The 27,249-nt window shown below is 35.0% G+C and overlaps 4 protein-coding genes across 6 annotated transcripts; 2 read left to right on the top strand and 2 right to left on the bottom strand.

Annotated features, from left to right (window-relative positions):
- The first annotated feature begins 6,037 nt into the window (after positions 1-6,037).
- Positions 6,038-13,120, top strand: LOC140986104 (mechanosensitive ion channel protein 2, chloroplastic-like). 3 transcript variants are annotated; one of them, XM_073454102.1, is made up of 13 exons: positions 6,043-6,190; positions 6,292-6,351; positions 6,761-6,918; positions 7,956-8,079; positions 8,234-8,331; positions 8,409-8,522; positions 9,339-9,396; positions 9,785-9,934; positions 10,062-10,172; positions 10,432-10,599; positions 10,719-10,832; positions 11,396-11,452; positions 12,016-13,120. In XM_073454102.1, the coding sequence occupies exons 1-13, from the start codon at positions 6,113-6,115 to the stop codon at positions 12,805-12,807; spliced, it is 2,082 nt and encodes a 693-aa protein (XP_073310203.1). In that variant the 5' UTR covers positions 6,043-6,112; the 3' UTR covers positions 12,808-13,120. The 3 variants fall into 3 exon arrangements, with proteins under 3 accessions (XP_073310205.1, XP_073310203.1, XP_073310202.1); XM_073454101.1 differs by having other exon boundaries at positions 6,048-6,190; positions 6,286-6,351; XM_073454104.1 differs by lacking the exon at positions 6,292-6,351 and having other exon boundaries at positions 6,038-6,190.
- A 416-nt stretch (positions 13,121-13,536) lies between these two features.
- Positions 13,537-15,753, top strand: LOC140985564 (histone H3.3). The gene is made up of 5 exons (XM_073453414.1): positions 13,537-13,670; positions 14,226-14,297; positions 14,408-14,484; positions 14,567-14,657; positions 15,368-15,753. Exons 2-5 carry the CDS (start codon positions 14,226-14,228, stop codon positions 15,536-15,538), a joined length of 411 nt encoding a protein of 136 aa, XP_073309515.1. The 5' UTR covers positions 13,537-13,670; the 3' UTR covers positions 15,539-15,753.
- Positions 15,754-17,137: 1,384 nt separating this feature from the next.
- Positions 17,138-19,048, bottom strand: LOC140986041 (14-3-3-like protein 16R). The gene is made up of 4 exons (XM_073453991.1): positions 18,470-19,048; positions 17,899-18,021; positions 17,555-17,671; positions 17,138-17,469 (listed from the first exon to the last, which is right to left on the bottom strand). The coding sequence occupies exons 1-4, from the start codon at positions 18,944-18,946 to the stop codon at positions 17,419-17,421; spliced, it is 768 nt and encodes a 255-aa protein (XP_073310092.1). The 5' UTR covers positions 18,947-19,048; the 3' UTR covers positions 17,138-17,418.
- Positions 19,049-19,545: 497 nt separating this feature from the next.
- LOC140986040 (uncharacterized) lies at positions 19,546-26,756 on the bottom strand. The gene is made up of 12 exons (XM_073453990.1): positions 26,285-26,756; positions 25,840-26,043; positions 25,489-25,634; positions 25,097-25,365; positions 24,500-24,588; positions 23,056-23,203; positions 22,543-22,982; positions 21,863-22,374; positions 21,718-21,778; positions 21,362-21,634; positions 20,269-20,530; positions 19,546-20,089 (listed from the first exon to the last, which is right to left on the bottom strand). Exons 1-12 carry the CDS (start codon positions 26,669-26,671, stop codon positions 19,749-19,751), a joined length of 3,132 nt encoding a protein of 1,043 aa, XP_073310091.1. The 5' UTR covers positions 26,672-26,756; the 3' UTR covers positions 19,546-19,748.
- Between the last annotated feature and the right edge of the window lie 493 nt (positions 26,757-27,249).

The raw sequence follows: 27,249 nt of genomic DNA, 5'->3' as shown, positions 1-27,249 counted from the left end.
TATATTATGTGCGTTACTACATGAAGACCTTTGTTTAGGGCCACAAGTGCACAATAGAAATTAAACAAAATTCGCCATAGGCGTGCAGTTCCTGCCATTTATATCAGCTTGCACGATGTGGATGACCCGGACCATGTTTTCTGGTGGTCTTGGGTGAGCAAGAGTAGACCTGGACACGGGTCAGATTCAGTCCAGGTCGAGAAAATCCCGACTTTTAACCGGCTAGCTCATGGTCGGTTAAGAGTCGGGTTACGGAATTTAAAATTTTGATAATTTACACTTTGTTAAAAATATTATTTTAATAATAATATTATTTATTTAATTCATTGTTTTGTTTTTAAAAAATATATAACTATAATTTATATTTTGAATATATGTATATAGTTATTTAGGTTTTAAACTTTGGTAAATATAATTTTTTTTGTATATTTATACAGATTTTATACGTATGTTTAGATTTAAAACTTGGATGTATGATTTTTTAAATCCGAACCAAGTAAAATCGTGTGTGTTCTTGTTTTGGTTACTTATTATTATATGATTTCTTGTCCATTATTTTGGAGGATTTATTTTATCAAACTACTATCAAATACATTTATACATGTTCTTCATCATTGAAGAATCTTGTTGTTTTGCTCAGAAGGTGATTGATCTTTCGCCTATGAAAATTCTCGAATTGATTATTTGAAGAAAATCTACTGGCTAGGGACAATTTTCAATATATCGACATCAAGATCTGAGGTCGAATATTTAATGGTAGAAATGATTTCAACATGTGGAAGGAAAAGATGAATGATCATTTGGGAAACTTAGGTATGAAAGAGGCTCTAAAAGTGGAATTGAAGATGCAAAACACCATTAAAAATAAAGATGAGATCTTGAAGAAAGTTAGAAACACTATTGTTCTTAGTTCAAGTGATCAAATCCTCACAAAAGTTATGAAAATAGAAATTTGCATGTGACATGTGGAATAAAGTTGAGAAACTGTATATGACTTATGCTCTACTGAACAAGATTTACTTGAAACAACGATTTTATAGTTTCGAGATGTATAAGAACAAGTCTATAGATGAAAATATTGAAGAATTCATTAATTATCTATCATATTTAGAAAATATGAAGGTAAAAATTGATGAAAAAGACTAGGTTATATTTTTACTAAATTCTTTGCCAAAAGTGTGTGATCAATTAAGAGACAATCTTAAATATGGAAGGGAGACTCTGGCCCTTGAAGAGGTTATGGGAGCTTCCTATCCGAAAGAACTAGATTTGAGAGCAGCTGTTAGATTTGCAATAAATAATAAAATCTCAAAAGAAATTTCCCCCTAAGAAACACTAATAAAAAATCCGATTCAAACATGTTGTGTCAACAACAAATATGTTGGAAGGGTTCGATGATGCATAAGTTCTTACAATATCCATTGATGATCCAAAGGAAGAATGATAATGGATTCTAGTTGCACATATCATGTCTCCTCAAAGAATTGATTCTTTGACTACAAATATGTTGATTTCAGACAAATTTTAATGGGAAACAATGAATCTTGTAGAATTCATGATATTGGCTCAATGAAGTTAAAAATATGGGACGGATCTGTGAAGGTGATCTCTAAAGTCAGAGTTATACCTGATTTAAAGAGAAATCTAATCTCCTGGGTACTATAGATAAAAAGAAATTTAGTTACAAAACTGAAAATTGTGTTCTAAATGTTGTTAAAAGATCCTTAGTAGTTATGAAATGAATTCTTAAACAAGGGTTGTTTGTTTTGCAAGGAACCACTATCACTGAAGAAGTTAGTGTAACTACATCTTACAAGGATCAAACTAAGTTATAACAAAAAGACTTGACATATGAGTCTCAAATGACTTCATGAATTAAATAAACAAGGCTTATTAGACCCCAAGCAAATCAACAATATTGAGTTTTGTGAAAACTGTGTACTTGAAAAGGTTCACAAACTCAAGTTTAACATTGTCATCCACATGACCAAATCAACATTTGACTACATTCATTCTAATTTTTGGGATTCACTTAAGGTACCTCTTTCACTTTCGAAATCTCAATACATTATTTATTTAATTGATGATTATTCTATAAAAATATGAATATATTTTCTGAAAACTAAGGATGAAACATTTAACAAATCTATTGAATGAAAAATCTTGATTGAAAATTAAACATGAAAAAAAATAAAGCGATTGAGAATTGATAATGTGTTAGAAATTTATAGTCAAGACTTTGATGAAATTTGTGCAAAATCTTGAATTTCTAGACATTGTACATGCATAAGAATACACAACAAAATGGACTAGCTAAACGTATGAGTCGAACTATCATGGATAAATTTATATGCATGTTAAGTGAATGTGATCTTCCAAATAGATTTTGGGTAGAAGCAACCTTAACGGCTTGCTATCTTATAAATAGATATTTGTCTTTTGCTATATATTTTATGATTCCTGACCATGAGTAGTCAAATATAAAACCTGAATATGGTTACCTTAGAATCTTTGGATGTGTGGTTTACATTCATGCTGGTCAAGGTAAAATGAATCATATGGCAAATAAATTTATTTTTCATGGATATCCTTGTGGTATTAAAGGTTACAAAGTATGGATAAAAAATCTATAATTAGTAGAGATATGACATTAATGAAAATGAAGTTCATAAACTAATTAACATGAATTCTTCAGAAACAACCGGATCTAAACATGCTGAGAAAAATGTACAGTTTCAGGTGGATCTTCAAATTTTTAATGGTAGGTTTGAAGCTAAAGTTACAGGAAACCAAGATCAAGGAGGAATAGGCCACCACCAACTTGAAAATATTCTTGATATGTCCCAATATGATGAATAAGTGAATGAAAAAGGATTTTGGAATGAAGTTATCAACATCTTAATAATTATGTTCTTTCTAGAGATCGTGCAAGGAGACAAATAAGACAATCATAGTGGTTTATGTTCATGTTGGTCAAGGTAAAATGAATCATATGGAAAATAAATGTATTTTTCTTGGATATCCTAGTAGTATTAATGATTACAGAGTATGGATAAAAAAATCTATAATTAGTAGAGATATGACATTAATGAAAATGAAGTTCATAAACTAATTAACATGAATTCTTCAGAAAACAACCGGCTCTAAACAAGTTGAGAAAAATGTATAGTTTCGGGTGGATCTTCAAAATTTTAATGATAGGTTTGAAGCTGAAGTTACTAGAAACCAAGATCAAGGAAGAATAGGCCACCGCCAACCTGAAAATATTCTTGATATGTCCCAATATGATGAAGAAGTGAATGAAAAAGGATTTTGGAATGAAGTTGATCAACATCTTGATAATTATGTTCTTTCTAGAGATCGTGCAAGGAGACAAATAAGACAATCATCAATGTTCGCAAATGCATATCTTATTGGTTTTTCTCTTAACATGGCTGATTTGTTAGAACTTGAAGAACCAACTAGCTACAACGAGGTTAAAATAAGCAAAGATTGGCCTAAATAGAATAAAGATATGAAAGAAGAATTTTAGTCACTTGTTAAGAATCAAACATGGATTCTTGTTGATAGAGCAATGGGTAAAAATATTATTAGTAGCAAATGGACTGTAAACGCAAACCAAGAATTCTAAGGGTAGAAGCTGCCAGATTTAAGCTATATTAGTATTGAAAGGCTTTTCCCAAGTTGAAGGTTTAGACTACCATGAAGTTTTTTTCTCTTGTTGTTAAACACACCTCAATTAGAGTTTTATTGGCGATTACTGAGTTGGAGCAATTAGATTTCAATACCGCCTTCTTACATGACAATATTGAAGATGACTCAATGAAGGGTTTTATGAAAGAAGAAGCAGCTAAAAAAGTCTGCATATTTCAAAAATCTCTTTATGGGCTTAAGCAATCCACAAGCAGTGGTATCGATGGTTCGATGATTTTATATTGCAAAAAGAATTTCATAGATCCAAATGTGATAGTTGTGCTTATTATTCCAAGCTACCAAATCATTCTTTCGTATATCTAATGAACTATGTAGATGATATGTTCGTAGCATGTAAATAATTGAGGGAAATAGAAGCTTAAAAGGATTTTCAATTCTGAATTTGATATGAAGAATCTCGTCCCAACAAAACGAATTTTAGGAATGGAAATTGTCAGGGACAGAAACTCGGGGATGTTAACTCCATCTCAAAAAGATACATAAATAAAATTGTTGATATTTTCGGCATGAAAGATGCTAAAAGTGTCAGCACACCAATCAATACACACTTTAAGTTGGTCTCAATTAAAGAGTATGAAGCTGAATTGGAATATGTACATATGAAATCAATACCTTATTCAAATGTAGTAGGAAGCGTGATGTACTCAATGGAGTCAACTAGACCGGAGGTTGCCTATAGTTTGGATTTATTTAGTAGATTCATGAGTAATCCCAATAAAGAGCATTGACAGACTGTTAAGTGACCGTTAATATATCTTAAATGCATCTCTATACTAAAACTTGTCTACTCTGGCGAGTTACAATAAACTTGTGAAGTTATATAGTACTGTGACTCAGATTTTGCTGGTGATCTTGACAAAAAAAGACCACTTTCTGGATATGTTCTTAATGTTGGAGGAAATGTAGCGAGCGGGAAGTTAAGCCTACAACATGTGGTAGCATCGTAGACAACCAAAAATGAGTGTATTTCTCTTACAGAAGCGGTAAAAGAATATTTATGGATTAAATGATTTGTCGTAGAAATGGGATGAGCATAAATTTGAAACTATTTTATGTGACTCACAAGGTGTTATCTATTTATAAAAAATGTTGGGTTTCATTAAAGAACACAACACATTGATGGAAGGCTACATTTTATGAGAAAATCATATCAAGACAACTTATAAGTGTGAAGAACATCGACACTAAAGTTAATCTCGCTGACAGGCTCACAAAGATCATTCCAGTAAGCAAACTCAAAGATGCATGGAGTTTGTTCAAAATTTAGGAGTAGTTGTCTCGAATGCGCAAGAGAACTCTAATTGAATCCAGGTACTTGCATATTAGAGTCAAGGTGGAGCATTGTGAAAATTATTCCTATCTCTGTATGCATATTACTTCAAGGATGAGTAAGCTATTAGTCCAAATGATAAAAAATTTCTGATACAGAGTGCAAGCAATTTAAGCTCTTCCAAAGGAACGCTTCTTTACTCTCTGAGAGGATAGGTTGTGTATTTTTTCTTGTAAAATCCTGCTGTTATTGTAAACTCATTTTTTGATAGTCGATTCAATTGAGGTTGTAACTTTGAACATTGGATATATGATTATTCAAATCCGAACTTAATAAAATTCTATATGTTTTTATTTTGATCACTTATTATTTTCTGTTTTCTTGTCCATTATTTTGGAGGATTTCTTATCACTAGAAATAATCAAATCTTAATAAAAATATAATTTTGAAACTATGGGTAGCTTATATTCTAAAATCTTAGTGCATAATAAAAATAAATATATGGTTAGTTAAATGAGTCGACTGTTTTTATCAAGGAGTAGGTCTATTGTGAGACGGTCTCACGAATTTTTATCTATGAGACGGATCAACCCTACCGATATTCACAATAAAAAGTAATACTCTTAGCATAAAAAGTATTATTTTTTCATGGATAACCCAAATAAAATATATGTCTCACAAAATACGACCCGTGAGACCGTCTCACACAAGTTTTTGTTTTATCAAGATACCCATTCCTCACAATATCATTATTATTTATAAAAATATAAAACAAAATACAGTCAAATGTAAATTCAAATATTAATGATAAATTACAAATTATTTTAAACTGATATTTGACACAAAAGTTTATAATATATAAAATAATATTTTATAATTAAAATTATGTGTACACTTTGCGTGCAAGGATTTACTGGTATCATATATAAATATGTGCTGCTTATGTATAATTACTAATATTTATTTTTCGGATAGTTGGTTTAGTTATAATTTTTTACAAGATAAATATTTAAAATTATGTAATTATAATATAATTTGACTAACTATATATTTTCCGTTGGAAAAAATGACATGAAAATACCCCTTTAGTCATATTGTACAGAAAACTTGCGGTTTTCATCCAAAAAAATGGCAGTTGCGGGTTATGTGTTACCGTCTGTCGAGTTCGGAATTCGCAGGAACTGTGGGCGAGGCAGAAGACCGTGGGTGAATACGCTAATCTTATGCTTCTATTCAATGCATTTCGCGTTTCGATTACGTTGATTTTCCTTTAATTACTTCTGTAATTTATCCATTTCAAGCTGCAGAATTCGAAGATTAGTGGAAAATTATGCTTAGGGAGAACTGATCCGTCATCAATTTCATTTGTATGGTTTCATGTTTTTGCGAATTCGAATTTTGTGCCTAGTCCTGATAAATCCTCCCAAAAAGAGGAATTATGCTTTTTTATTTTGCGTTTGGTTGTGTTGATATAAATTGTAGTATTTTATTCTGGAAATGCTAATTCCTTCGTTGGAGGAGTGAATAGTTCTCCTATGTTTATTCAGTCATGCTGAAATTCAGGTACGCGTGTGGAGTGGTGTGCATTTTCTTTGTAGAAAGAACTGAGCCACCATTTCTCAACATAACTTGTCAATTCTGTTAAACTGAATACTTAGTAATGAATTTTATTGTGGATTTTTCTTTTTAAAATATTGTATACTGCTGAAATTTTGTCTGTTCATTCAATCTTTCTTCTTGGTATGACTTGTCTTGTTTTTTGATCTTGTATTCCAGAAACAATTTTCTTGGAGTAGAAATTTTTCCAAGAGAATAGATAGACGAGTACGCGTCATCCCATGTAGATATCACGTGTTTAAGTGCCGATGTTCTCTAAATCCAGGCCCCTCTTTGGACATCACCTATTTGAAGAACGCCACACTAACTTTAGCACGGTAATAGCTTCTTTCTGGCAGGTTGTTATGGTCAGGAAATCTTAATTTAAGTTTACTACCTTACTAGTTGCTACAGCAATATGCTGTACAACTGGAACACTTGATTAATTATATGATAACGATAGGGTTTAAGATGAACAGGGTCCTCTCCATATATGTACACATGACATAGGTGATCTGTAAATAACCATAATGTGGTTAAATACTTTAATGGGCGAGTATGTACCCACGTTTTTTTCCGGTTATTTAATCAAAAGAATTACACACATGAAGAACACAGTATTTATTAATTTAATTTTTAGTCATCTTAATGATCATGTTTTTTTCCCCTAGTCTATCTAGTTTCTCTCGAACATTTACTTGTTTCTATTCTGCACAATCATTTTTACCTTCCAAAAAGATTCCTGATCTGATTTATGTCTTGAAATATAAAGCTTGCTTTCACAGACAAACAGTTGAAACGAAAAAAAAAAACACACACACACACACACATAGTTGCTTTCAAGTGGATCCATAGCAAGAGAATATGAGAATCGTGCAGTGGCATGATTCTTGATGTCTAAAACTGCTGAATCGAAGATCAATTATTTTCATTTGCTTTAATGGGTATATAGAAATACCATCAAATGTGAAACAATCATATTTCTTCTAACAGCAGATATTGGGAAATGAATTACGGGAAACTGGCGATTTTGTGAATACTTCTTGAAGAACAGTAATATAGCAGTAATCTTTAGCAGATGAACTAATTCTTGCACACTTAGCTTTTAAATATGTTCTGCGCATTTGCAGAAATGAACTTCATAAAGATATAAAACTGAACAGAACCATAAATTGTGTTTTCGAAAATATGTATGTGACACGATCATATATGTTATTGTCAGGGTATATAAGGACATCCGTCAGCTTGCAATTATAAAATTACAATAAGAATCCTGAATGTTTTAGTTTCAATCTTGTGATGGATGATATTTCCTCCTCTTTGGTCTTATGCAATCTTTTCATGAATGGACATTTTTTCTCTTGGTGTTTTCCAGGCCATTTAAGAATTTGCAAGGAAGTCCTCTTTTGATCGAATTGGCTTCAGCAGTTGGTATTGTCATTTTTGCAATATGGGGACTTTTGCCACTCGTGCAGCAAACAAGGAAAATATTTTTGAATGTACATGTTTTTGTGAATTCAGTTGTCTTCATATTTTAGTTCCCGTATTTCCTTTTGGCCATCTCATTCACTGATATAGTAATGTCTTGTTGAGACTGAGTTTTTTTTACATCAATTAGGAAGTGAATTTTATCAGATTACCAATGACTTGCAGAAAAGTGACAGCAGTTGGAAAAAGAGTAGCACGTTGTATGTAACAACCTCCTATGTTCGGCCTTTGTTTTTATGGGCAGGAACAATCTTCATCTGCAAGTTGGTATTCTCTCTCTGAAGAAAAAGCGAAAAATTAGATTACGCATAATAAACTGAATGAAAGTGAATTCTTACAGAGCACTTGATCCAATGGTCCTTCACACAGAGGCTGGTCAAATTGTGAAGCTACGACTCCTGAATTTTGTTAGATCATTGTCAACGGTCACGGCATTTGCATACTGTTTGTCAAGGTGAATTTCTATTTTTGGGCTAATGTGCTGGTCTGATGATTTGCTTAGTTTTGGACTTATTGTTTCCTCTGAGATTAGAAATATCTTAAGCACTTAAGCTCAAATATTTATCCCCAATTGACGTTCTCATTTTTTGTTCCCTACTTCCCTGACATTTCTCACTGTAAAATTTAAGTCATTAGACATTCACAATCATGCAACATTCGTATACATGCATTTCTTGAGTATCATCGTGTTGATATACAAATTTATCTGGAATCAATCTGTGTATGTATATGCATGAGGGCATACAAACATCAAAATCATGCAGATGTTTCTGCATACAATACATGTTATCTATATATTTGATGCACACATTCGTAACGGTACGAAATAGTAATAGTTATATGTCGATACCAAGTAACCAATTAAATGGAGGCTGGGACAGGGAGCGACAGTGAGAAATCCTTCATTCTTGATCTTAAATCTTGTTTTTTTATTATTTCTAGTAACTTCTTTTTTCCACATTTGGTATTAGATAACCTAAACAGTTACCTGGAATGATTACGGGCATTGTTCGAGTTAACGAATCCACTGCATTTTGTTGGCCTTCTAGCGCATATAACATTTGAATTTTTTTTTTCATTTGTATGTGGAAAATTTACTGTATCTGCTCATCTCCTTATTGAATATGAATATTATTGTTCTAAAGCTTTGTTGCTTTTGATTTCATATCTATCAGTTTGTTCTTCAATGACAACTTCTTTCTCTTTTATGTATTACACTTTATATCATGCACTTCTTGGAAGAACTAAGCATCTTGGTATCATTCTGCAGTGTGATTCATCAAGCTCAAAAAATTATGGAGACTAACGGCTCCCCCGATGCTAATAATGTATGTTCCAACACCTTAATTTGTTTAGATGGTATTCTGTTTTCAGTTTTGCATCTGATAGCTAGTTAAGTTGTTTGCTATTTGCTTTTTATCATTTTTTCCATATTTTATTTCATATGCATGAGCTGTTTATGTGGGTGTGATTTATGACATTTTTCTCATATACGGTATACGGGTAGGATGGGGGAAAGACAGAAATAATAGAAAAAAAGAAAACATGGGATTAGGAAGTTACAATTGGTGAAGAGATGGAGGAATGAACATACCCTTTCTAATATCCGCACATCCATGCAGTTAGACCACCCCTGGGGTTTAAGGCGCACCAAGCATGTGCCTTCGATAACTATCTTCTGAAGATTAACCTCGTTAAATAATTTTCTTTGTGCAGATAGGCTTCCAGTTTGCTGGCAAAGCTATTTACACATCTGTATGGGTTGCATCTGCATCATTATTCATGGAGTTGTTAGGTTTCTCAACCCAAAAATGGCTCACAGCTGGAGGGCTTGGTACTGTCTTGTTGACGCTTGCTGGACGTGAGGTGTGTTACGCTTGAATATTTATCATAATTTATTTAAAAATTTTCACCTTTTTATGAACATATTTAATCTCAATTTCAGTTGTTCTTAGGATTCAATCAAACCTATTTTTCAATTGCCTGATTACAGATTTTCACGAATTTCCTTTCCGGTGCAATGATACAAGCAACTCGGCCATTTGTTGTGAACGAATGGATACAAATTAAGATTGATGGCTATGAAGTTTCTGGGATAGTTGAGGTTAGTTCTTGGTCTTTCTTTAAGATAAAATGATAATATGGCAGATGAAAAGTAATGTTTTTGAAAGCATAGTTTGTCCATGGGAAGAATTGGTTGTATGTGATCAAGACAACGTCTATCCACGATGAATGAACATGGACTGAATTTATTTGTCATCATATAATCAAAATTGATTTCATTTGTCTTGTTTCCTGACTATCACTATCAATGTTTATTGCACATTTTTATTCATTAATGTCCTTGAATTTTAACTTTGCAGCATATGGGATGGTGGTCACCTACAATTGTCAGAGCCGATGATCGTGAGGCTGTCCACATACCAAACCATAAGTTCTCTATGAATGTTGTGAGAAATCTTAGCCAAAGAACTCATTGGCGTATTAAAACCCACCTGGCCATCAGTCACTTGGATGTTAGCAAAATCAATGTGAGCATCTTCATCATTCTCTCGTTGGTCTATATCAATGAATGTTGCTGAAAACATGTGTCTTCCTCCCCTAATACTTCGCTTTAATATATCACATTTTTTCATGCCTCTCGGTGCAGAATATTGTGGCCGACATGCGCAAGGTTTTGGCTAAGAATCCTCAAGTGGAACAGCAGAAATTGCACAGAAGAGTATTCTTGGACAGTATTGATCCCGAAAATCAGGCCCTCTTGGTCAGCTCTTATTCTTGAGTAAAGCATATATTATCCATTTCACTCAAAGAATGATTGTTAACTTATTGTTGAGTCTCATTAAATATGTATTTAATTTTATATTTCCGTTGAATATTCCTGAGAAAATATACTTTCCCATTCCTTACCCTTGCTGAAAAAGGAAAACATGAAAGGAAAAGGAAATTATGTATTCTCAACAAGAATTCTGCAGCTGTTGCATACTCCGCCTTTATCATTAAATCTTTATTAAGCTCTGGTAATTCTATCACCAACTGTGATGCTTGGTCATAAAAGCTATATTTATTCCCCATGGGTGGACACTGTCAACATTTTCATGGCCATCAGCGTAATGTGTCTTCTGAATACCTGTTCTCAGAGAATGTAACTTTTTCTAGTTTGTAAAATAATTTTATTTTAGAGAAAGTTTGTATGACTTGTTCGTTGGCATTATGTTTGTCATATAAACAAATTTTCTCATGATCACAGTTTAAGTTGTCTCCTCCTATCTTGTGATTATTGGTATTTTTCCTTGGTTATTCAATCTCACTTGTTCTAAAATACAGATCTTGGTGTCATGCTTTGTGAAAACTTCACATTTTGAAGAATATCTATGTGTTAAGGTGAGAATAGATACCTATTTTTGCACTGTACTCCCTCTGCAATATGGCATACCTTCTATCTTGGTCAATAAGTCGATTGTTTGTTCAGTCATTGCTTTTTGTGCATTACATGGGTATTGCAGATATGACACTATTAGAATCTCATGATTTGTATCCGAACAAACTCGTCCCAGCATTAGTTCTTCTTTTATTCTGTGTCTAGCTTCTAATCTCTAGATTGCATTAGGATATATGTCTGCTTCGGTGAACTTTGCCACTCCCAGCTAGTGGTCATGATACAGGTGTTTTGTGTTTCTACATGCTAAGGTCTCATGTAGGTGCTTTGTTTCTCATATAAGTTAGGACGTACTGAAGAGATGAAGCATGGATTCTGATAGTTTGAATACTCGTTTGTATCTATGCTTGAGGTCAAGCATTTGCCACGTCTCTCAGAAAATTTGTTAGCAGCAACCAGATTTTATGCTTAAAATTTTTGTCACATTGGTTTTATTTTCAATAGCCAATTTTGTCATGTAAATGTTTAAATCTCCGAACTTAACTTGATTTTTTGGTTGGAGAAACAGGAAATTGTTCTTCTTGATCTGCTCAGGGTTATTAGGCACCATCGAGCTCGACTTGCCACTCCTATCCGTACGTTTCAGAAACAATATATTGATGCAGACGTGGATAATGTATCATTTGCCGACTCTAATTTTAACAAGGGAGCAGCAGCTAACCGTGCATTACTCTTGTTGGAGCCCTCTTATAAAATTAATGGGGAAGATAAGATTAAACCACCTCAGGCTCGATCCACACAAGTAAACGCAGAGGAAGACAGCAAGGATACAGCCAGGTCAACACCTGATATCAAAGTGGATGCTAAAAGTGAAACAGCTTTGAACACTAATTCAAAATCCAGAGAAACTATGTCAACCGAACCTAAGGAAAATCAAATGTCAAAAGATGATGTCGAAGTTGGACAAGTGCCTGTGCCAAAAACAGACGAAAAACCCAAGAAGGATGCCCAAAAAGTCGGGCAGGAGGGTTCGTCGGTCTTATTACAAGAATCGTCAAGTGGCCAGAGACTTGACGGTGTGCCAGCTGCTTCGCAGCCAAAACAGGACATTAAACCACAAAATAACCAGCCACCTGTGAGCAAACCTTCTCTAGAAGAGAATATACTTCTTGGTGTTGCATTGGAGGGGTCAAAGAGGACCCTCCCTATCGAAGAGGACACGGTTCCACGACCAAGTTCTGAAGATACAAAGGAATTGGCTAAACAACGTAGTGGAAATGGTTCTCCTGTGGCTGAAAAGGAAAAAATCGATACTAAGCCGTCGAACGAGCCAGGTGATCGGCGAGATATGCAAGACTAATGGTATTTGGCTTCTTATACAATATGCACGGTTGACATTTTTACGGATCACAGATGAAGGCTAATAGTGCAAGGGCGTGACACTGTACATAATGTTTCCTCTTAACTGATGATTATTTTGAGGATCCATCATGAAGTTTTATGTTGAATGGATCATCAATTTTAGAGCTTTGTTCAAACATTCTTTTCTAGTCTTTCATTTGCGTTGGTGGAAATGTTTTTGGAAATAGATCGACTTGTATGAGTTCGATAATTCGGGATTCAGGAGTTTGAACCATTAATTGTTTTTAATAAATATTTTTTTACTAGTTGAATTCAACTTGCCCGACATTTTAAACCCATGGATTGCATGACCCGGTTGTGTTTCTAAGGTCATCTCTAACCCGACGCAAAGATTCCAATGCAGTGCTAGCTTCTGTGCTAAGTTGAAGGAGAGTCTTAGATATTTTATTTTATTTTATTTTTGTTTTCGTTTGCTTTTTGTAGTTGTTAATTTTAATAAACTTGTATATTTTTTATAAAATATATTTAGTCTATAAATAACTAAATTATTTATTCTTTTGTAATTCTATATTTATTTGAATAAAAATTAAAAATATATAAATATGATTTAATTATATAAATTAATTAAATTTTAAAATTAATTTCTATGTATAAATTAATTAATATGATATTAACGTTTTGATATTTTAAATAACTTGTCGATCCGTGTCATTCCATAACTTTACATCACTACCGTTCACTTATCAGGAGAAAACACAATTTACCACATTCGATACCGTTGGATTCTTTGCCCTCATATATAAGCATCAATCTCCCCCTTTCTCCGATTTTGGTTTGCTCCTCGAGAGAAAAGGAATACGGGTTAATCTTTCTCTTCTTCTCTTTTTTGTTTCAATTGTCGAATTTATTTTGATTGTTCATATATATGATGGCGTTTTTGTTGTATAGATGCTGGATATTAATGTTGTCGTGCTTTGTTTTTTCCTTTTACCTGGCGCTATTAGATTTGATTTTGGTGTTATTTTTTGTCAGCATTGAGAATTTTCGGAGTTATTCATGATCGGTACTAATACTTGAATTAGGGATTTCATGGCTTTGGGCTAGGTTTTTTATGCAATCAGATTTTATCTTCGTATCATAGTCGCCCCTCCCATACGTAGATTTCGCGTTTTCGTCTTCTGTTGTAATCTATTTTATCAATGGTTCTTGCGATTATTATTGGATGTGCTTGTGTTCAATTTGATTAATATGAAGATATTTTAAGAAATTTATTTACCTCTATGAAATTACACTTCCACTTCGGGGGAGTTTACAATTTTCTCAAATTCACCCGAAGAAGCACACGACTATAGATTTTCGGGATTAACGAATCATCTTAATATGCATGTGTTGAAGAAAGTGTTTTTTTACCGGCAGATGGCTCGTACCAAGCAAACTGCTCGTAAGTCCACAGGAGGAAAGGCTCCAAGGAAACAATTGGCTACCAAGGTTCCTACTTTACTTACAAGACACATAATTAGATTATGGGATTGATTTATTTTTTCATAATGTGATATTTTTCGCTAAGCGTTGTAATTGGGTACAATTTCTACTTATAGGCTGCCCGAAAGTCGGCCCCCACCACCGGTGGAGTGAAAAAGCCTCATCGTTACCGCCCTGGTACCGTTGCGCTTCGGTAGGTTACTCCTCCTTGTGTTATGTGGTAATTAATATGTTCATGTTCAATTGTTGATGCTCGCAATGATGTCGTGTTACAGTGAAATCCGCAAGTACCAGAAGAGTACCGAGCTTTTGATCAGGAAGTTACCTTTCCAAAGACTTGTTCGTGAAATTGCCCAAGATTTCAAGGTTGGTTTGATACTCTATGTTTGTATCATAATTAGGTATGTAAACGAGCCGAGCCGAGCAATATTAGGCTCGAGCTAGACTCGTTTAAGTTATATACTGGCTCGAGCTAGACTCGTTCAAGTTATATATTGGCTCGGGCTCGTTTCGATATTTAATCATGAAGCTCGAGCTCAACTCATTTTAAAATTATTAAGCTCGTGAATAACTCGAGCTCGACTCGTTAATAGCTCTTTTATCATGTTTAACGAGTCTGTCTCAAGCTCGACTCGTTAAGTTGGCTCATTTTCGAGCTCGTCAAATAAGATAACTTTCGAGCTTGTTAATTAAGTTCATTTATGAGCTCGGTGACCATTCTTAGCCAAAAGGTCAAATAAGATGTGATAATTTAAGGGGATATGTTCATCATTTTATATTCTTTCAATCATTTCCTTTGTACTCTAATTTCGATGTGGGGGCAACGCAAGTTATCATTGTATGATCAAGACCCAACGAACTAGTCGAGCTCGAGAAGAAGCTCGCGAGCTTAGAGCTGAATCCTTAAGCTCGAGCTCAGTTGGATAGGTTTAACATATGATCTCGAATGAGTTTTTTACCGAGCCGAGCTTTGAGTAGCTCGCTAGCATATTGATTTGTTTACATGCATAATCATGATGAAAATGCTTGTAGTTTATTTTCTGGGTTTGACTGATTGCCCTGATTTTTTGTTGCAGACTGATCTCCGTTTCCAGAGCCATGCAGTTTTGGCGCTTCAGGAGGCTGCCGAGGCCTACCTGGTGGGTCTGTTCGAGGACACCAACTTGTGTGCAATTCATGCCAAGCGAGTGACCATCATGCCCAAAGATATCCAGCTTGCTCGCAGAATCCGAGGGGAGCGTGCTTAGGTTTGTGTAAAAGCCTTCTTGGAATGTGGCGGTCGTGGTTAATTGGTTTCTTTAATTTCGTTCATTTCCCAGCATCGCATAATAGACTCTAGTAAAAGACAGGTTCCCATGAACTTAAGAATTGTCTGATATTTCCTTCTGTTGACGCCTTTGTTAATCGTTTGTTGAACAACACTTCGGATTTGTCAATATTGCATGGTATATGTTTTCAAGTATTTACGTGTTTTATTTGACTTTTAGCGGTTCATTTTTTTATGAAATAATCTCCCACCATTTTGCTAGAAGCCATTAAAATTTATATTTAACTTCGAGAATTGTGACAGGGGTGTAACCAAATTGATTGATGAAAAATTTAAGACTTAAACTTGATCTGAAATAGACATATTTGAGTACGAAAGGATTCGAAGCTCGTAAATCAATTTGAGCTTGAAAATTTTTAAATTTTTGTTAGAATCAAGGGCTCGAAGATTTGACAATGCTCGTAAGCAAATATTTTCGAAATCTATTTATTTAATGTCTTTATATTATCTATCTATGTTATATGTATGTCAGAGCTCTCAACGGTTCAACATCTTGAAATTGCTCTTAATTTGTTTCTTATTTTTACACTTAATTTTATATGTATTTTGAAAATATTTTTCCATTTTTTCTGTTGTCACGAACTCAAAATAATACATCTCCACAATCAAAATCGTTCAAAAATTTTTTTTTTCCCTAAAAACAGTCGATTGTATCTTTATATAGTTTTATAAAACTTTATTGATTTTTTTTTATATTTTATGAACACATAGTGTGTGCTACAGTCAATAAAATTATTCAATATCAAAACATACGAGCGAATTGTCGAATAATTTACATAATCTTGGTCAACTTCAAAAAAATTCAGAATGTATTTGAGCTCGACTCGAGTACGAATTAAAATTTTTAAGTTTGCTAAAAAAACTAGTAAACTTTGTTTTATTCGTTTACATCCCTAATTTTAAAACTTTTAAGTTAAATAAATGTTTGTACTAATATAATTTAATAAAAGTAACTCTTATGTTTATATAATTTAATAAACTTGAGATTTATTTAAATACTGAAAATATTTTAAAACACAAATGAGAAATTAACAATTCCAAGTAAGGAAATGAGATTAGGATTTAAGTAAAGATAACAATGAGTCAGATTTAAATTTAATCCTGTACTAAACTTGTTCGTTCGGGAGTTGTTAGACTCGATGAAACGGGCCAGTGCAAATGACATTCAAATAAACTCATATCACCATTATATATTTATCGATATTAATTTTTAAACTTTTTTATTTTGTATCGAATAAAATATAAACATAATATAATTTTGATGGCTCTAATCCAAAGTAGACCCATCAATTTCACTGGTGTAAAGTGAGACAAAGCCTTCTCAAATTTGACCAAACATGTCACGTTTACGTCCCTATAGTTGAGTCTCATTAAAATAAAAACTGTAAATCTTTGTTGCAAATCAAAAGACGATCGCATACGATGAGTTCTAGTTGCACGGTTCAAAATGGCAGTTTGTAAGCCGCAATAAATGGAGGAGACCACTCAATGATCCCTGAGACTCCCTCTACCAGGAAGGTAGCACCAACAATTCAAAATTCATAGCAAAATGTCAATGAAATGGATTGCATATATCTACAACCCTCAGTGGTGAAACTGAAACATGCACCAATGATATTAAAGTCGTTCCCAGCATTTAGCACAATTATTTTGTTGTGTTATACTCTAGTTTGGTTTTAAAGCACATCAAATTCCTCTGACCGAAATTCATCAAAGAAGATTATTAGGAAGCTACAAACCACCAACCAGTAGCGTATTTGGTTAGAAAACAAAACCAAATCCTACACCTCAGAAAATTGGCTACTCCTTGTCGGGCTTCGATGCCAGCATGATCTCATCAGGAACATCATCCTATATCAGGACAATAAATGGATCAACAGGTAAGTTTGTTCTATCCCTTATTCTAGGTAGACATACATGCAACAGAGAAAACTACCTGCATATCCGAAGTCCACAAAGTAAGATTGTCGCGGAGAAGCTGCATTATCAAAGTGCTATCCTTGTATGATTCCTCTCCAAGTGTGTCCAGCTCACCAATAGCATCATCAAAGGCCTTCAAGAAACAAGAAAACATCACCCAAGACCACAGTCATCAGAATCATACAAAATGCGACTCTTACCCTTTGCCGCAAATGACAAGTGAGCGCCTTATATGTGGAAATTCTACATCTAAGGTGAAACGTAAACTAATAATCATTTGTATTCATATTTATGCTAATAAATCTTTCATTTCGTCATTATTAAGTAGTTCATTAAAGCAAATTGGATGAACACGCAGACCTGTTTTGCCAGACTACAAGCTTTTTCAGGAGAATTCAAAATCTCATAGTGAAAGACCGAGAAGTTGAGCGCCAGCCCAAGCCTGATGGGATGAGTTGGGGTAAGTTCAGCAGTAGCAATGTCCTGCAGACAAACATAAAACCAAAAGAAGTAGAAATTCAAGAAATGAAATCGAAGCTCGTCCAAAAGGATTTTACATATCATCCAACGAATCAAGATACGCGAAACATGGTGCAGCATATGCATCAGATTCAATAGCTCAATCACACTCATAAATAATTCAATTGTTAAATCAACCAGATACACGAAGCTGTACTCCCAACCTACGTCAGCGGAAAAAAGGAAGCAAAATAAACACACTCCCTCTCAATAGATCGGTTAAAGGCCATGAAAACCAAAAAAGTTTCAGTGACTGAGATCAAACTCCAAACTCCACATAGGTAAAAAAAAAAATAGAATAAAAAATTATGCATCGGTCCACCAAGAACTTGAAACTCTACTGATGTATAGAGCGCGAGATCTTCCGTATTTCTCCTAAAACACAACATAAAACCAAAATAAAATGACTAACCTGAGCGGCTTGATAAGCAGACAGCGTGTTCTCTGCGGCTTCTTTACGCCCGGATCCAGTCTTAAACTCTGCCTCGTAGCGATGATAATCTCCTTTCATCTTCAAGTAGAACACCTTGGAATCGCTGTTGGCAGCAGATCCGATGAGTTTGGAGTCGAGTAGCTTCAGAATTCCCTGGCAAATTGATGATAGCTCAGATTCGATCTTAGATCTGTAGGTTTTAATGGAAGAGACATGGCTGTGGTTGCCGCGGCTCTCCTCTTTCTGCTCAATGGAGGAAATGATCCTCCAAGAGGCGCGTCGAGCTCCGATGACATTCTTGTATGCGACGGAGAGGAGGTTACGCTCCTCCGCGGTAAGTTCATCACCTTCAACGGCGACGACGACTTTCTCCATGAAGTCAACCATCTCTTCGTATCGTTCGGCTTGCTCAGCAAGCTTGGCATTGTAGACGTATTCCTCCCGCTGAGGCGCCATCAATTTGAGCGCACAGAAATTTCGAGATGAATGAATTATTTCTCTTCCCTTCCAAACTCAACAAACCAGGTGAGAGTCAATGATATCAACTGTTTCAACTCTCAATGATATATATATATATATATATATATATATATGTAATGTGTGTGTGTGTTTGAGTGCGTGTTTTAAAAAATTTGAATGTTCGATTATATTCGAATGGTGTTTACACCTGGTCACATATATTTTTTAAAAAAGTACTCAATTTTTGAAGATAGGCCTCTCTGGTGATATTTTAACCTCAGAAATATTTATTTTTCAGAAAAAATGTTTGATCAGGAACCCTTCCAATTATATTTTAAATTTTAAGAAAATAATAGAAAAATTGAAAATTAAAAAAAGTCAATAAATAAATTAAATTCAAGATATCAATAAAGAAATTGCCTTTATTTATCTTTATAAAAGAATAATTGGATTTAAAAATGTTCCAAGCATCAAATCACATGACAAAATTTCAGGTTTGGGGATGATGTCTGGTTATGACATGTTTCTTTCAATTAGAAATGACAATATGCCGAGTTGCATTAAGAGATATTAGATCATACATGGTCATGGCCCTTTCAGCGATTGCCCTGTGCAATAAAAGATCCAGGATCATGAGACAACTTTTTATCAGAGCGAAAATGGCTTACATTCATAACGACAGGACTGAGTATGTATATGCGCTGATAAGATCATACAATCAACATCCATGCTAACTCAGTTCAACAAATGATGTGCTAAAAAAAGTTACATCAATTGACATTAGTGCACTTACAGACGACTAATTAATAAGTTCAGGGTCATCTTCAGATGTAACCTCTGATCCAGCTGCCTCATCACTCTCTTCAGTATCGAAATCGCCATCCTCGTCAATTGTTCTCGTTCTATTGGCTGTCATCCTTGTCAGAGCTACTGTCTTGCTTGCCCTCTGCGAGCGAGTGCTCATTGCAGCGAGATTTGTAGAAACTACAGATGTAGGAGAAAGTTCATCGTTCGAGGAGGATTCTTCGGCGTCCCTGGCTCGTCTCCTGGGACGGGATCGTCTAGTTGACTGTGGTGCCGGAGTTGGTGGCATAACTATAGACTCGCCCTCATCAAGGTTCATTTCCAGTTCCAGTTTTCCTATTTAAGAAGGCAGGATGTTGAGACCTTACAAATGACCTTATAAATGGTTGAAAGAGATTTTAGGACATTCTCCCACTATAAAATATGTTGGATCTTTATGATTATTCCATAGAATTGCATGCCTGCAAATTCAATCCGACAATGCACCTCTGAATGAAAAGTGAATAAAACATTACCTAGAATTAGATGAGCCTGCTCGAGACTCAATTTCTCATCTGGGTTGCTATCTATTGCCCGAAGGCACTCAGCCATCTGCCTCAACTCCTTGAAGATATCTTTTTCAACTGCCATCGATGGTATTATACGATTTAAAAGCATCCGTGTGAGCTTTATCGCATCTTGTTCCGTCGTCCGAAAATGAAGCAAGATGAGTATTCTACATAGTGCAGAAAGGTATGATTTCTCAGCAGCGGTCTTCTTGGGATTGAAGTTTGCTACCTATAGTTAAGGTAGGAATAAAGAGTTTACTATGAAATACTAAGAGCAGCATCATGGTATTAAAAAAAAAAAAGCTGCATCCCCTTTGTTTCCAATTTATAATGGGCTCAGACATACCTGAACAAGGAAAGATACTGGTGAGACAAGACTCAACAAATTGAGAGAAGGAAAAAGGAGGTTGCCTTTGGATTGATTTATATGATTTGGCGAAAGGATTTGATTTGGGGAAAGAGTGGATGAATAGATTTCAAATAACACTGATCTTGCGTTTATTTGAAATTCACTACAACTATTTATAAAATTGTTTAACTTGACATATAATGTATTTCAAATTCACTTGAATTTTGTCCTGACCAAACAAATCAAGTAATTTGAGATCTTAAATTTGAAACCATCTTTCAAATCCATCAATTCAATCACAACTGACATTATATCATTGGAATTCACTACCATGATTAAATAGCTGTTAGAAGCCATTTTTGCAATTGGAGTTATTTTTAGCGATAAAATGCTAGCTTACACTGCTCCAGAGATCCAGGTCCCCAAGATCAGGAATTTTGCAAATTCATAAACTCATTGGATGTCCATTTGTAGGAGATAATCAAGCAATAAAAACAGGTGTAATGAAATGTAAGGGCCGTTCGAAAAGCATGCTTCAACAACAATCATATTTTCCTTGCCAAGAACCTTATAGAGATACTACTCCATATTGTGAATATGACCGATGATACTCTAGGTACAATTGAATGGCCTCTTCAACATGGAAAAATTGCAAATCAAAAAATTAAAGTGATTCTTTCGTATTTCAGATTTTTTATGGGACTTGTATACCTCTACTGCAATGCGCATCGCGAGCCCTTCCTCTCCACTCTCCAGATCAAGGGTAGGACTTCTGTCACCATCTTGGTTTCCACCATTATTATCATGCGGAGTGGCAATCTCTTTTGCATACAAAGGAACTTGCATCATTTGCAGCATAAAGTGTGAGGCTTGTATTGCACGCTTACGCATGTTGGAAACCATCACTGTAGATCCCGAGGCATCTCCATTGATACCAGGCCATAATGAACGCATAACTGGCACAAAAGCCTTAGACAAGCATTTCTGCGATTTCAAAAGTGGAGCATTTTTTAATGAATGCATTAATTAGAAAATTATAATAAGCTCAACTAAGTAGAAACTCAAACCTTGTGATTCGCCGAAAGGGCGGGATAATGCTCAAAGAAAACACATAGGCATTGTTTCAACCTAGGGAACGGATTGAAATGATTAGTTTGATCAACACAATGTACAGGTTCATGTAAGATAATCAGGAAAAGAGAACTGGTGTACCTCTGAAGCACCCCACTCTCACTACCAAAGTACAGATTGATGAGCTTGGCCAAAATCAAATGATGTGTTGAAACAGATGTTCCTGGAAATTTGTCACTCAGAAGAAGAATCTTAGCTAGACCTTCTCCTAGAATGCCTTGAATTGATATATTTTCTTCAACATCTACAGAAGCACCCAAATCATGATTCTCAAGCCCCACATATAAAAGATCAAGCAGCTCAGTACCCAGCTCATCGAATCCATCACATAATTTAACCGGAGTTGGGGGCGTTTCGGGGTGGAGTTGCGAGGACATATTACAGTTCATTGATGTATCAATTGCATCTACACCATGCCATATTCCAAGATCAAGCAAAGCCTTAGAAGCCATTATTGTAAGGGTAGATGGACCATTGACAAAAGAACACCGTAACTGCTTTATGAGATCTGTTGATAGTTTCCTTTCTAACAACCCAAAAAGACCAAGGCACCTAATAGCGGCCCGTTGGACATCCGAGTGAACATTTTTTGCCTGCTCTGAACAAAACCAGGTAAATACAACCAAGAAATAAAAGCAAAATAACCAGACTTTCTATAATCATAGTGTAGAAAAAGTAAATTTTCCTCTCAAAACTGTAAAACCATAAGAGAATTTACTTAAATAATCTTAAGGGAATTCAAGAAAAGGAAAAAAATATACCCCAGGAAGCAATAGAGAGTGAAGAATTTCAACACCAGTAATGACCCCTCGTTGCATATTATGGAAGGAACTTGTGTTCTCCAATAGAAGAGCAGTCACAGCAAGGCAGTGCAGCCACTGCTTGCAGTTAGCTGTTCTCTCCCTGCAAGGTCGAGCAAGTTCTTCAACCACTGAAAGAACAACATTTTCAAACTCTCCCGCTGCAGCATGCACTTTCTTTGTCAATTTCGCAGCTGCAACAGCCCAATCTCTCTCCCCTCCTAAATTGATGCCATCTCCAATGACAACCTCGTTTCCACTGTCATCCAATTCGTGATCAAGGGGTCTGTGCAACAAATCCTGAACGAAATCACTGGCCACCTTTCTATTGGAAGAATCAGAGAAGTCAAGCATAGCACCAAGCAGTAGCAGCTGCCGGGATGCAAATCTATAATTTGAACCTGTAAGGATCGGGTGGCATAAAAAGTATGGCACAAATTCAATGGAATTCAAGCAATTGTATGTTTCACCCACCAGCTGCAATGTGTGCTTTAACCAACTGAACATACTCAGAAATGGAAGGAGGAAGAATCCTGTCCAGGAGATCATTGTAATCTGAAGCTTCGGATGCATATACTGCTGATTCTGTGCCCATTGTCATTGCAGCATCAGAGCCTTTAGTCTGATTGAACAGCAACAGAAATCTTGATACAATATTGACAGACGAAGATCTTCAAAACAATTTATTAAAAATAGCGACAGTTTAACCACATTGGTGTACAGTTATTTAAAAAGAGCATCACCTTCTCAAAACCAATTTATTTGCTCAAACTATCCATTGTATTATGTATACGAACAACATCCCAACAAATTGCTGCCAGAATATAATCAACTACTATAAAGAACTTATGCCATGTCACAGCATTTGGCCATGTGATTTCCTAGACTGACCGGCCGATGAAGCAAGTTCACGTGCCTCCAAAAATAAATATAATGCAATTGGAGGAGGGAACATTTAGCTTTAGTTTTAACCTCCAGCATGCAGTTTATGGTTGTCAACAACCAGCTACATTTACACACAAAACGTGTTATTTTAGGTTATTAAACACATAATTTGTAACCTTTTTCATTGACCATGTGAAATCAGATAGATGACGTAACAAAGAAATTTAGTGGTAACGTCATGAGAATCAAGATTCCAGCAATGGAACTCAGAAGCCAGAAAGATTTGCCATTAGATAAGAGAATATTTTATAACCTTTTCCAATGAAACTCTAATTAAGGGTGAGTCACAACTCACATTTCAAACAAATGGGATACACTAGATATACCCAATAGAAGATATAAATATTAAAAAAGTATTAGATATAAATATTAAAAAAGTATTACAAAATATAGTGAATATTTTAAGCCTCAAAAACCAGAATCCTAGCCACCAAAACTTGCATTTTTCAAGAAAGATTTTAACGAAATTCCATCTCATTTTTGTGTCGTGCACAGTATCGTATATTTTTTACGCGAAGTCGACTATCCTTTTTCATTAAAATACACATATTGTCTGGTGCCTCTATTTTCCAGGTGGATTCTTTAAGTTCGTGCACAAAGCTCAGCAGTTGGTTGCAAAAAAGAAGAATAGACTGGCATTCCATCCATGACAGACATTGTAAGGTATAATTCTTTTCACGCATGGAACAATGTACGTTGCTTATATTATTTGTACAAGTTGAAAGCAAATTGATTGTTCTCAAGACGCTAGTCTAAAAATTTTAAATTACGCTATTGTTTGGGTGGTTTCAGGGATATCCCAACTATGCATTACAAAGAGAGAACATCGATCAAAATGTAATAAAACAAAATGGAAAAGATAGGTTAACTTACATTTACAAACTTCGAATTTCCTAAACCTAGGCCAATAATTTGCAGTCATAAAAGTTTTAAAAATCAATAACAAAGTAAATAACTTGGGGAAACTACTTACGTGTGCTTCCACCTGTAGGTGCTTACAGACCATTTTCCAAAACAGAGCAACCTCTGAATCCATTAGCTCAATAGATTGTTGATGTTGTCCTGCTTTTCAAACAGAAAACCTTAGCTGAAGTTCATAAATGGAATTAACTTTCACTTATATTTGCATTAATGTGGAATTATTTGCAAAACTTACAGAAGTATTAATATCCCAAATCTAATAAGAATAGAGTAAAAACATAGAAAAAGAAACTCCTAAATTCCACTTTTGTCCATTGAACAGTCACAGACAATTCACATATGTCTTAATTTGCAAGCAACAAGGGTCAGTAATTTCAGTCACATACTCGTCTGAAACACTACTCGATTTGAATTAAAGCCAATTTCAAACTTGTGCTCTTGGTACTTCATCAAAGACCCACAGTATTATGTTTAAGAACTTTGTCACCAAAATAAAATGAAAAACAAATTTAGAAGGTATCCATTCCTTTTGGAGGTTAGGATTGCTAAAGCAAAAGTTTGATTCACAATGAATTTCTATGTAACCAAATAAGAACAATGGATTGTTTAGGCGGCCTCAAACTTAAGCCAAAATATATGCCGCACAAACCTTCTGCTCCTTCATCCACTGATGCTAAGAATTTGCGAATAGTTTGCCCATCTTGCAACTTTATCAATTCTTCTTTCAGCAGTACAACCATTACAGACTCCCCAACTGATTCATAGGTTTCTACATCAAGATATTTAAGTAGTTCTATAGGGTCTCCATTACAACATTTCTCAAGCCACTCATCTTTCATCAACTTCAAACATTCCTTTGCTACAGCTGGAGAGCGATCAGAAAGACCCCTCTGTAGAATAACAGTTCTGAGCTTGATGCTGTAAAAAAATTATAAAATCATAGTTAAAGTAATGTGGCATTGACATATTATGATTTTTTTTTTCACTCTAAGAGCAAAAACAAAAGAATGAGATTCTATAAAGAGTAAACCATTGATTCACCTGAGGCTCTGCAGGGGGAATTTACTACCTAGAACACAGTAAGCTGCCTTTCTTACTGTCTCGTTCACATCCAGAGTGCAATCAATTATCTTCGTCAAAGTGTCACCTGAAGGTGGTAGAGACAACACAAAAGTCTTACGAACGTCCTGAGCAAATGCAACAAAAAGGACCGTTAAAGCAACTGGTTTAAACAGAAATTTGGCTGATGTGCTAATAGAATTTTCTTAAATAACAATGATAATTTAACTTTAGGTTCAACAGGATGTTCTAACTAGATGAGTAAACCTCCAAAATGTGAAGAGAAGTGCATCAGTCAGGTGAGTAAAAACAAAAACAAGGAAAATAACTGACAGCATTTTGCTCCAAAGGAAGTTTCTCAAGGAACAAATCAAGAATGTCTCTATTTTCTGAATCATTTGCGAAGCGTGAAAGAGCCCTGACAGCAAATGTTCGAACTGCTGATACTTTGTCAGCCACACGTGATTTAATGCATTCGATCACCTCATCCCAAAGTTCGTTGCTAACTTCTGCATCATCCGGCAACCGCATAATGATCTAGAAAGGAATAACTACGCAAAATTATCCTCTTTTCAAAGTAAACCGTAAATAGCAAAATCGACTGTTAAATCACAATTCCATATATCTCTGTACTTCCCGAAACAAAAATTTCCTAATTTTCCTGAAACAATCGGATCTTTTTCAAACCAAAAAGAAGTAAAAACCCATACAACACTCATATTCCTCAGCATGCACCAAAAATAAGAAAAGGCACAACAACAAAAGCATAAAGCACAACCTCGGAGACAATCTGGCAAGCCCTAAACCTGGCTGTCTTATTAGCCGCGCCAGAAGCTACAATCAGAAACCGCAGAAAATTCTCCAGAAATGCATCACAGTTGGCCGCATCTTTTGCGCTACGCGAGCAAGCAAAAACGGCGACGAACTTTATGATACGGTCTGCGGATGCTTTGCGGCGGTGAAAATTGAAAAGAGGGGTTATTGCTTTGGAAAAAGCGGCGAATAACTCAATCGACGGCCTTGATGATCGGAGATCCCCAATTTCTTTGAGCTTACGGATGTGCGTGGCTTGTGAAATCCGAGCCTCATCCAAAATCTTAGCAATTTTTAACGATAATTTACTCTGCTGCAGCTGATCTTCAGATTCTTCCCTTACCAATGGCATCTTGTTGTGGAGATTTTCTTTTGCATAGATTTGAATTTCCGTTGAAATAAGTTTCTGCGCTCAAGATGATATTATAGTTGCATTTGGAATGGTCTTTTGAAGCGGGAATAATTGGGCCGGGAATTTAGATTTGTCCTGGACCAAGTACAAGTGGGCTTCCTGTGATCCGGGCCCATTCGGGTGTTTTGGGGCTTAATTTTTTAGTAGATTTTTAACTCAAAATCTTGATGGTATTTATTTGTTTTCTGTGATAAAGGAAAAAAAATAACGTAAATGATTTATATATTCTTTTTTAAATGTGAGAGATAATAAAATTCAGAAACTGTTTTTTGTATGATGAAATTGTTTTTTCAACACCAATGAAGCTAGAAGAACGGTCAGATTTGACGATAGTTTTTACTATATTAATAAAGATCATTCCCACGTGCTTATATTTTCACTCACACGCAATTTGAAAAACTTCTCAAATCACTTATCTCATAATTGTCTCATCTCAAGTCAAGTATCCTCATAAACTCCAAAGGTCACTTATCCCATAATTATCTCATAGTATTGCTTAACAAATCTTTTAAACTCTT

The sequence above is a fragment of the Primulina huaijiensis genome, chromosome 10, assembly GCF_012295235.1.
Source record: "Primulina huaijiensis isolate GDHJ02 chromosome 10, ASM1229523v2, whole genome shotgun sequence".
NCBI lineage: Eukaryota > Viridiplantae > Streptophyta > Magnoliopsida > Lamiales > Gesneriaceae > Primulina > Primulina huaijiensis.
Note: the sequence above shows the minus strand (reverse complement) of the source record. Positions and strands in the feature narration are given on the sequence as shown.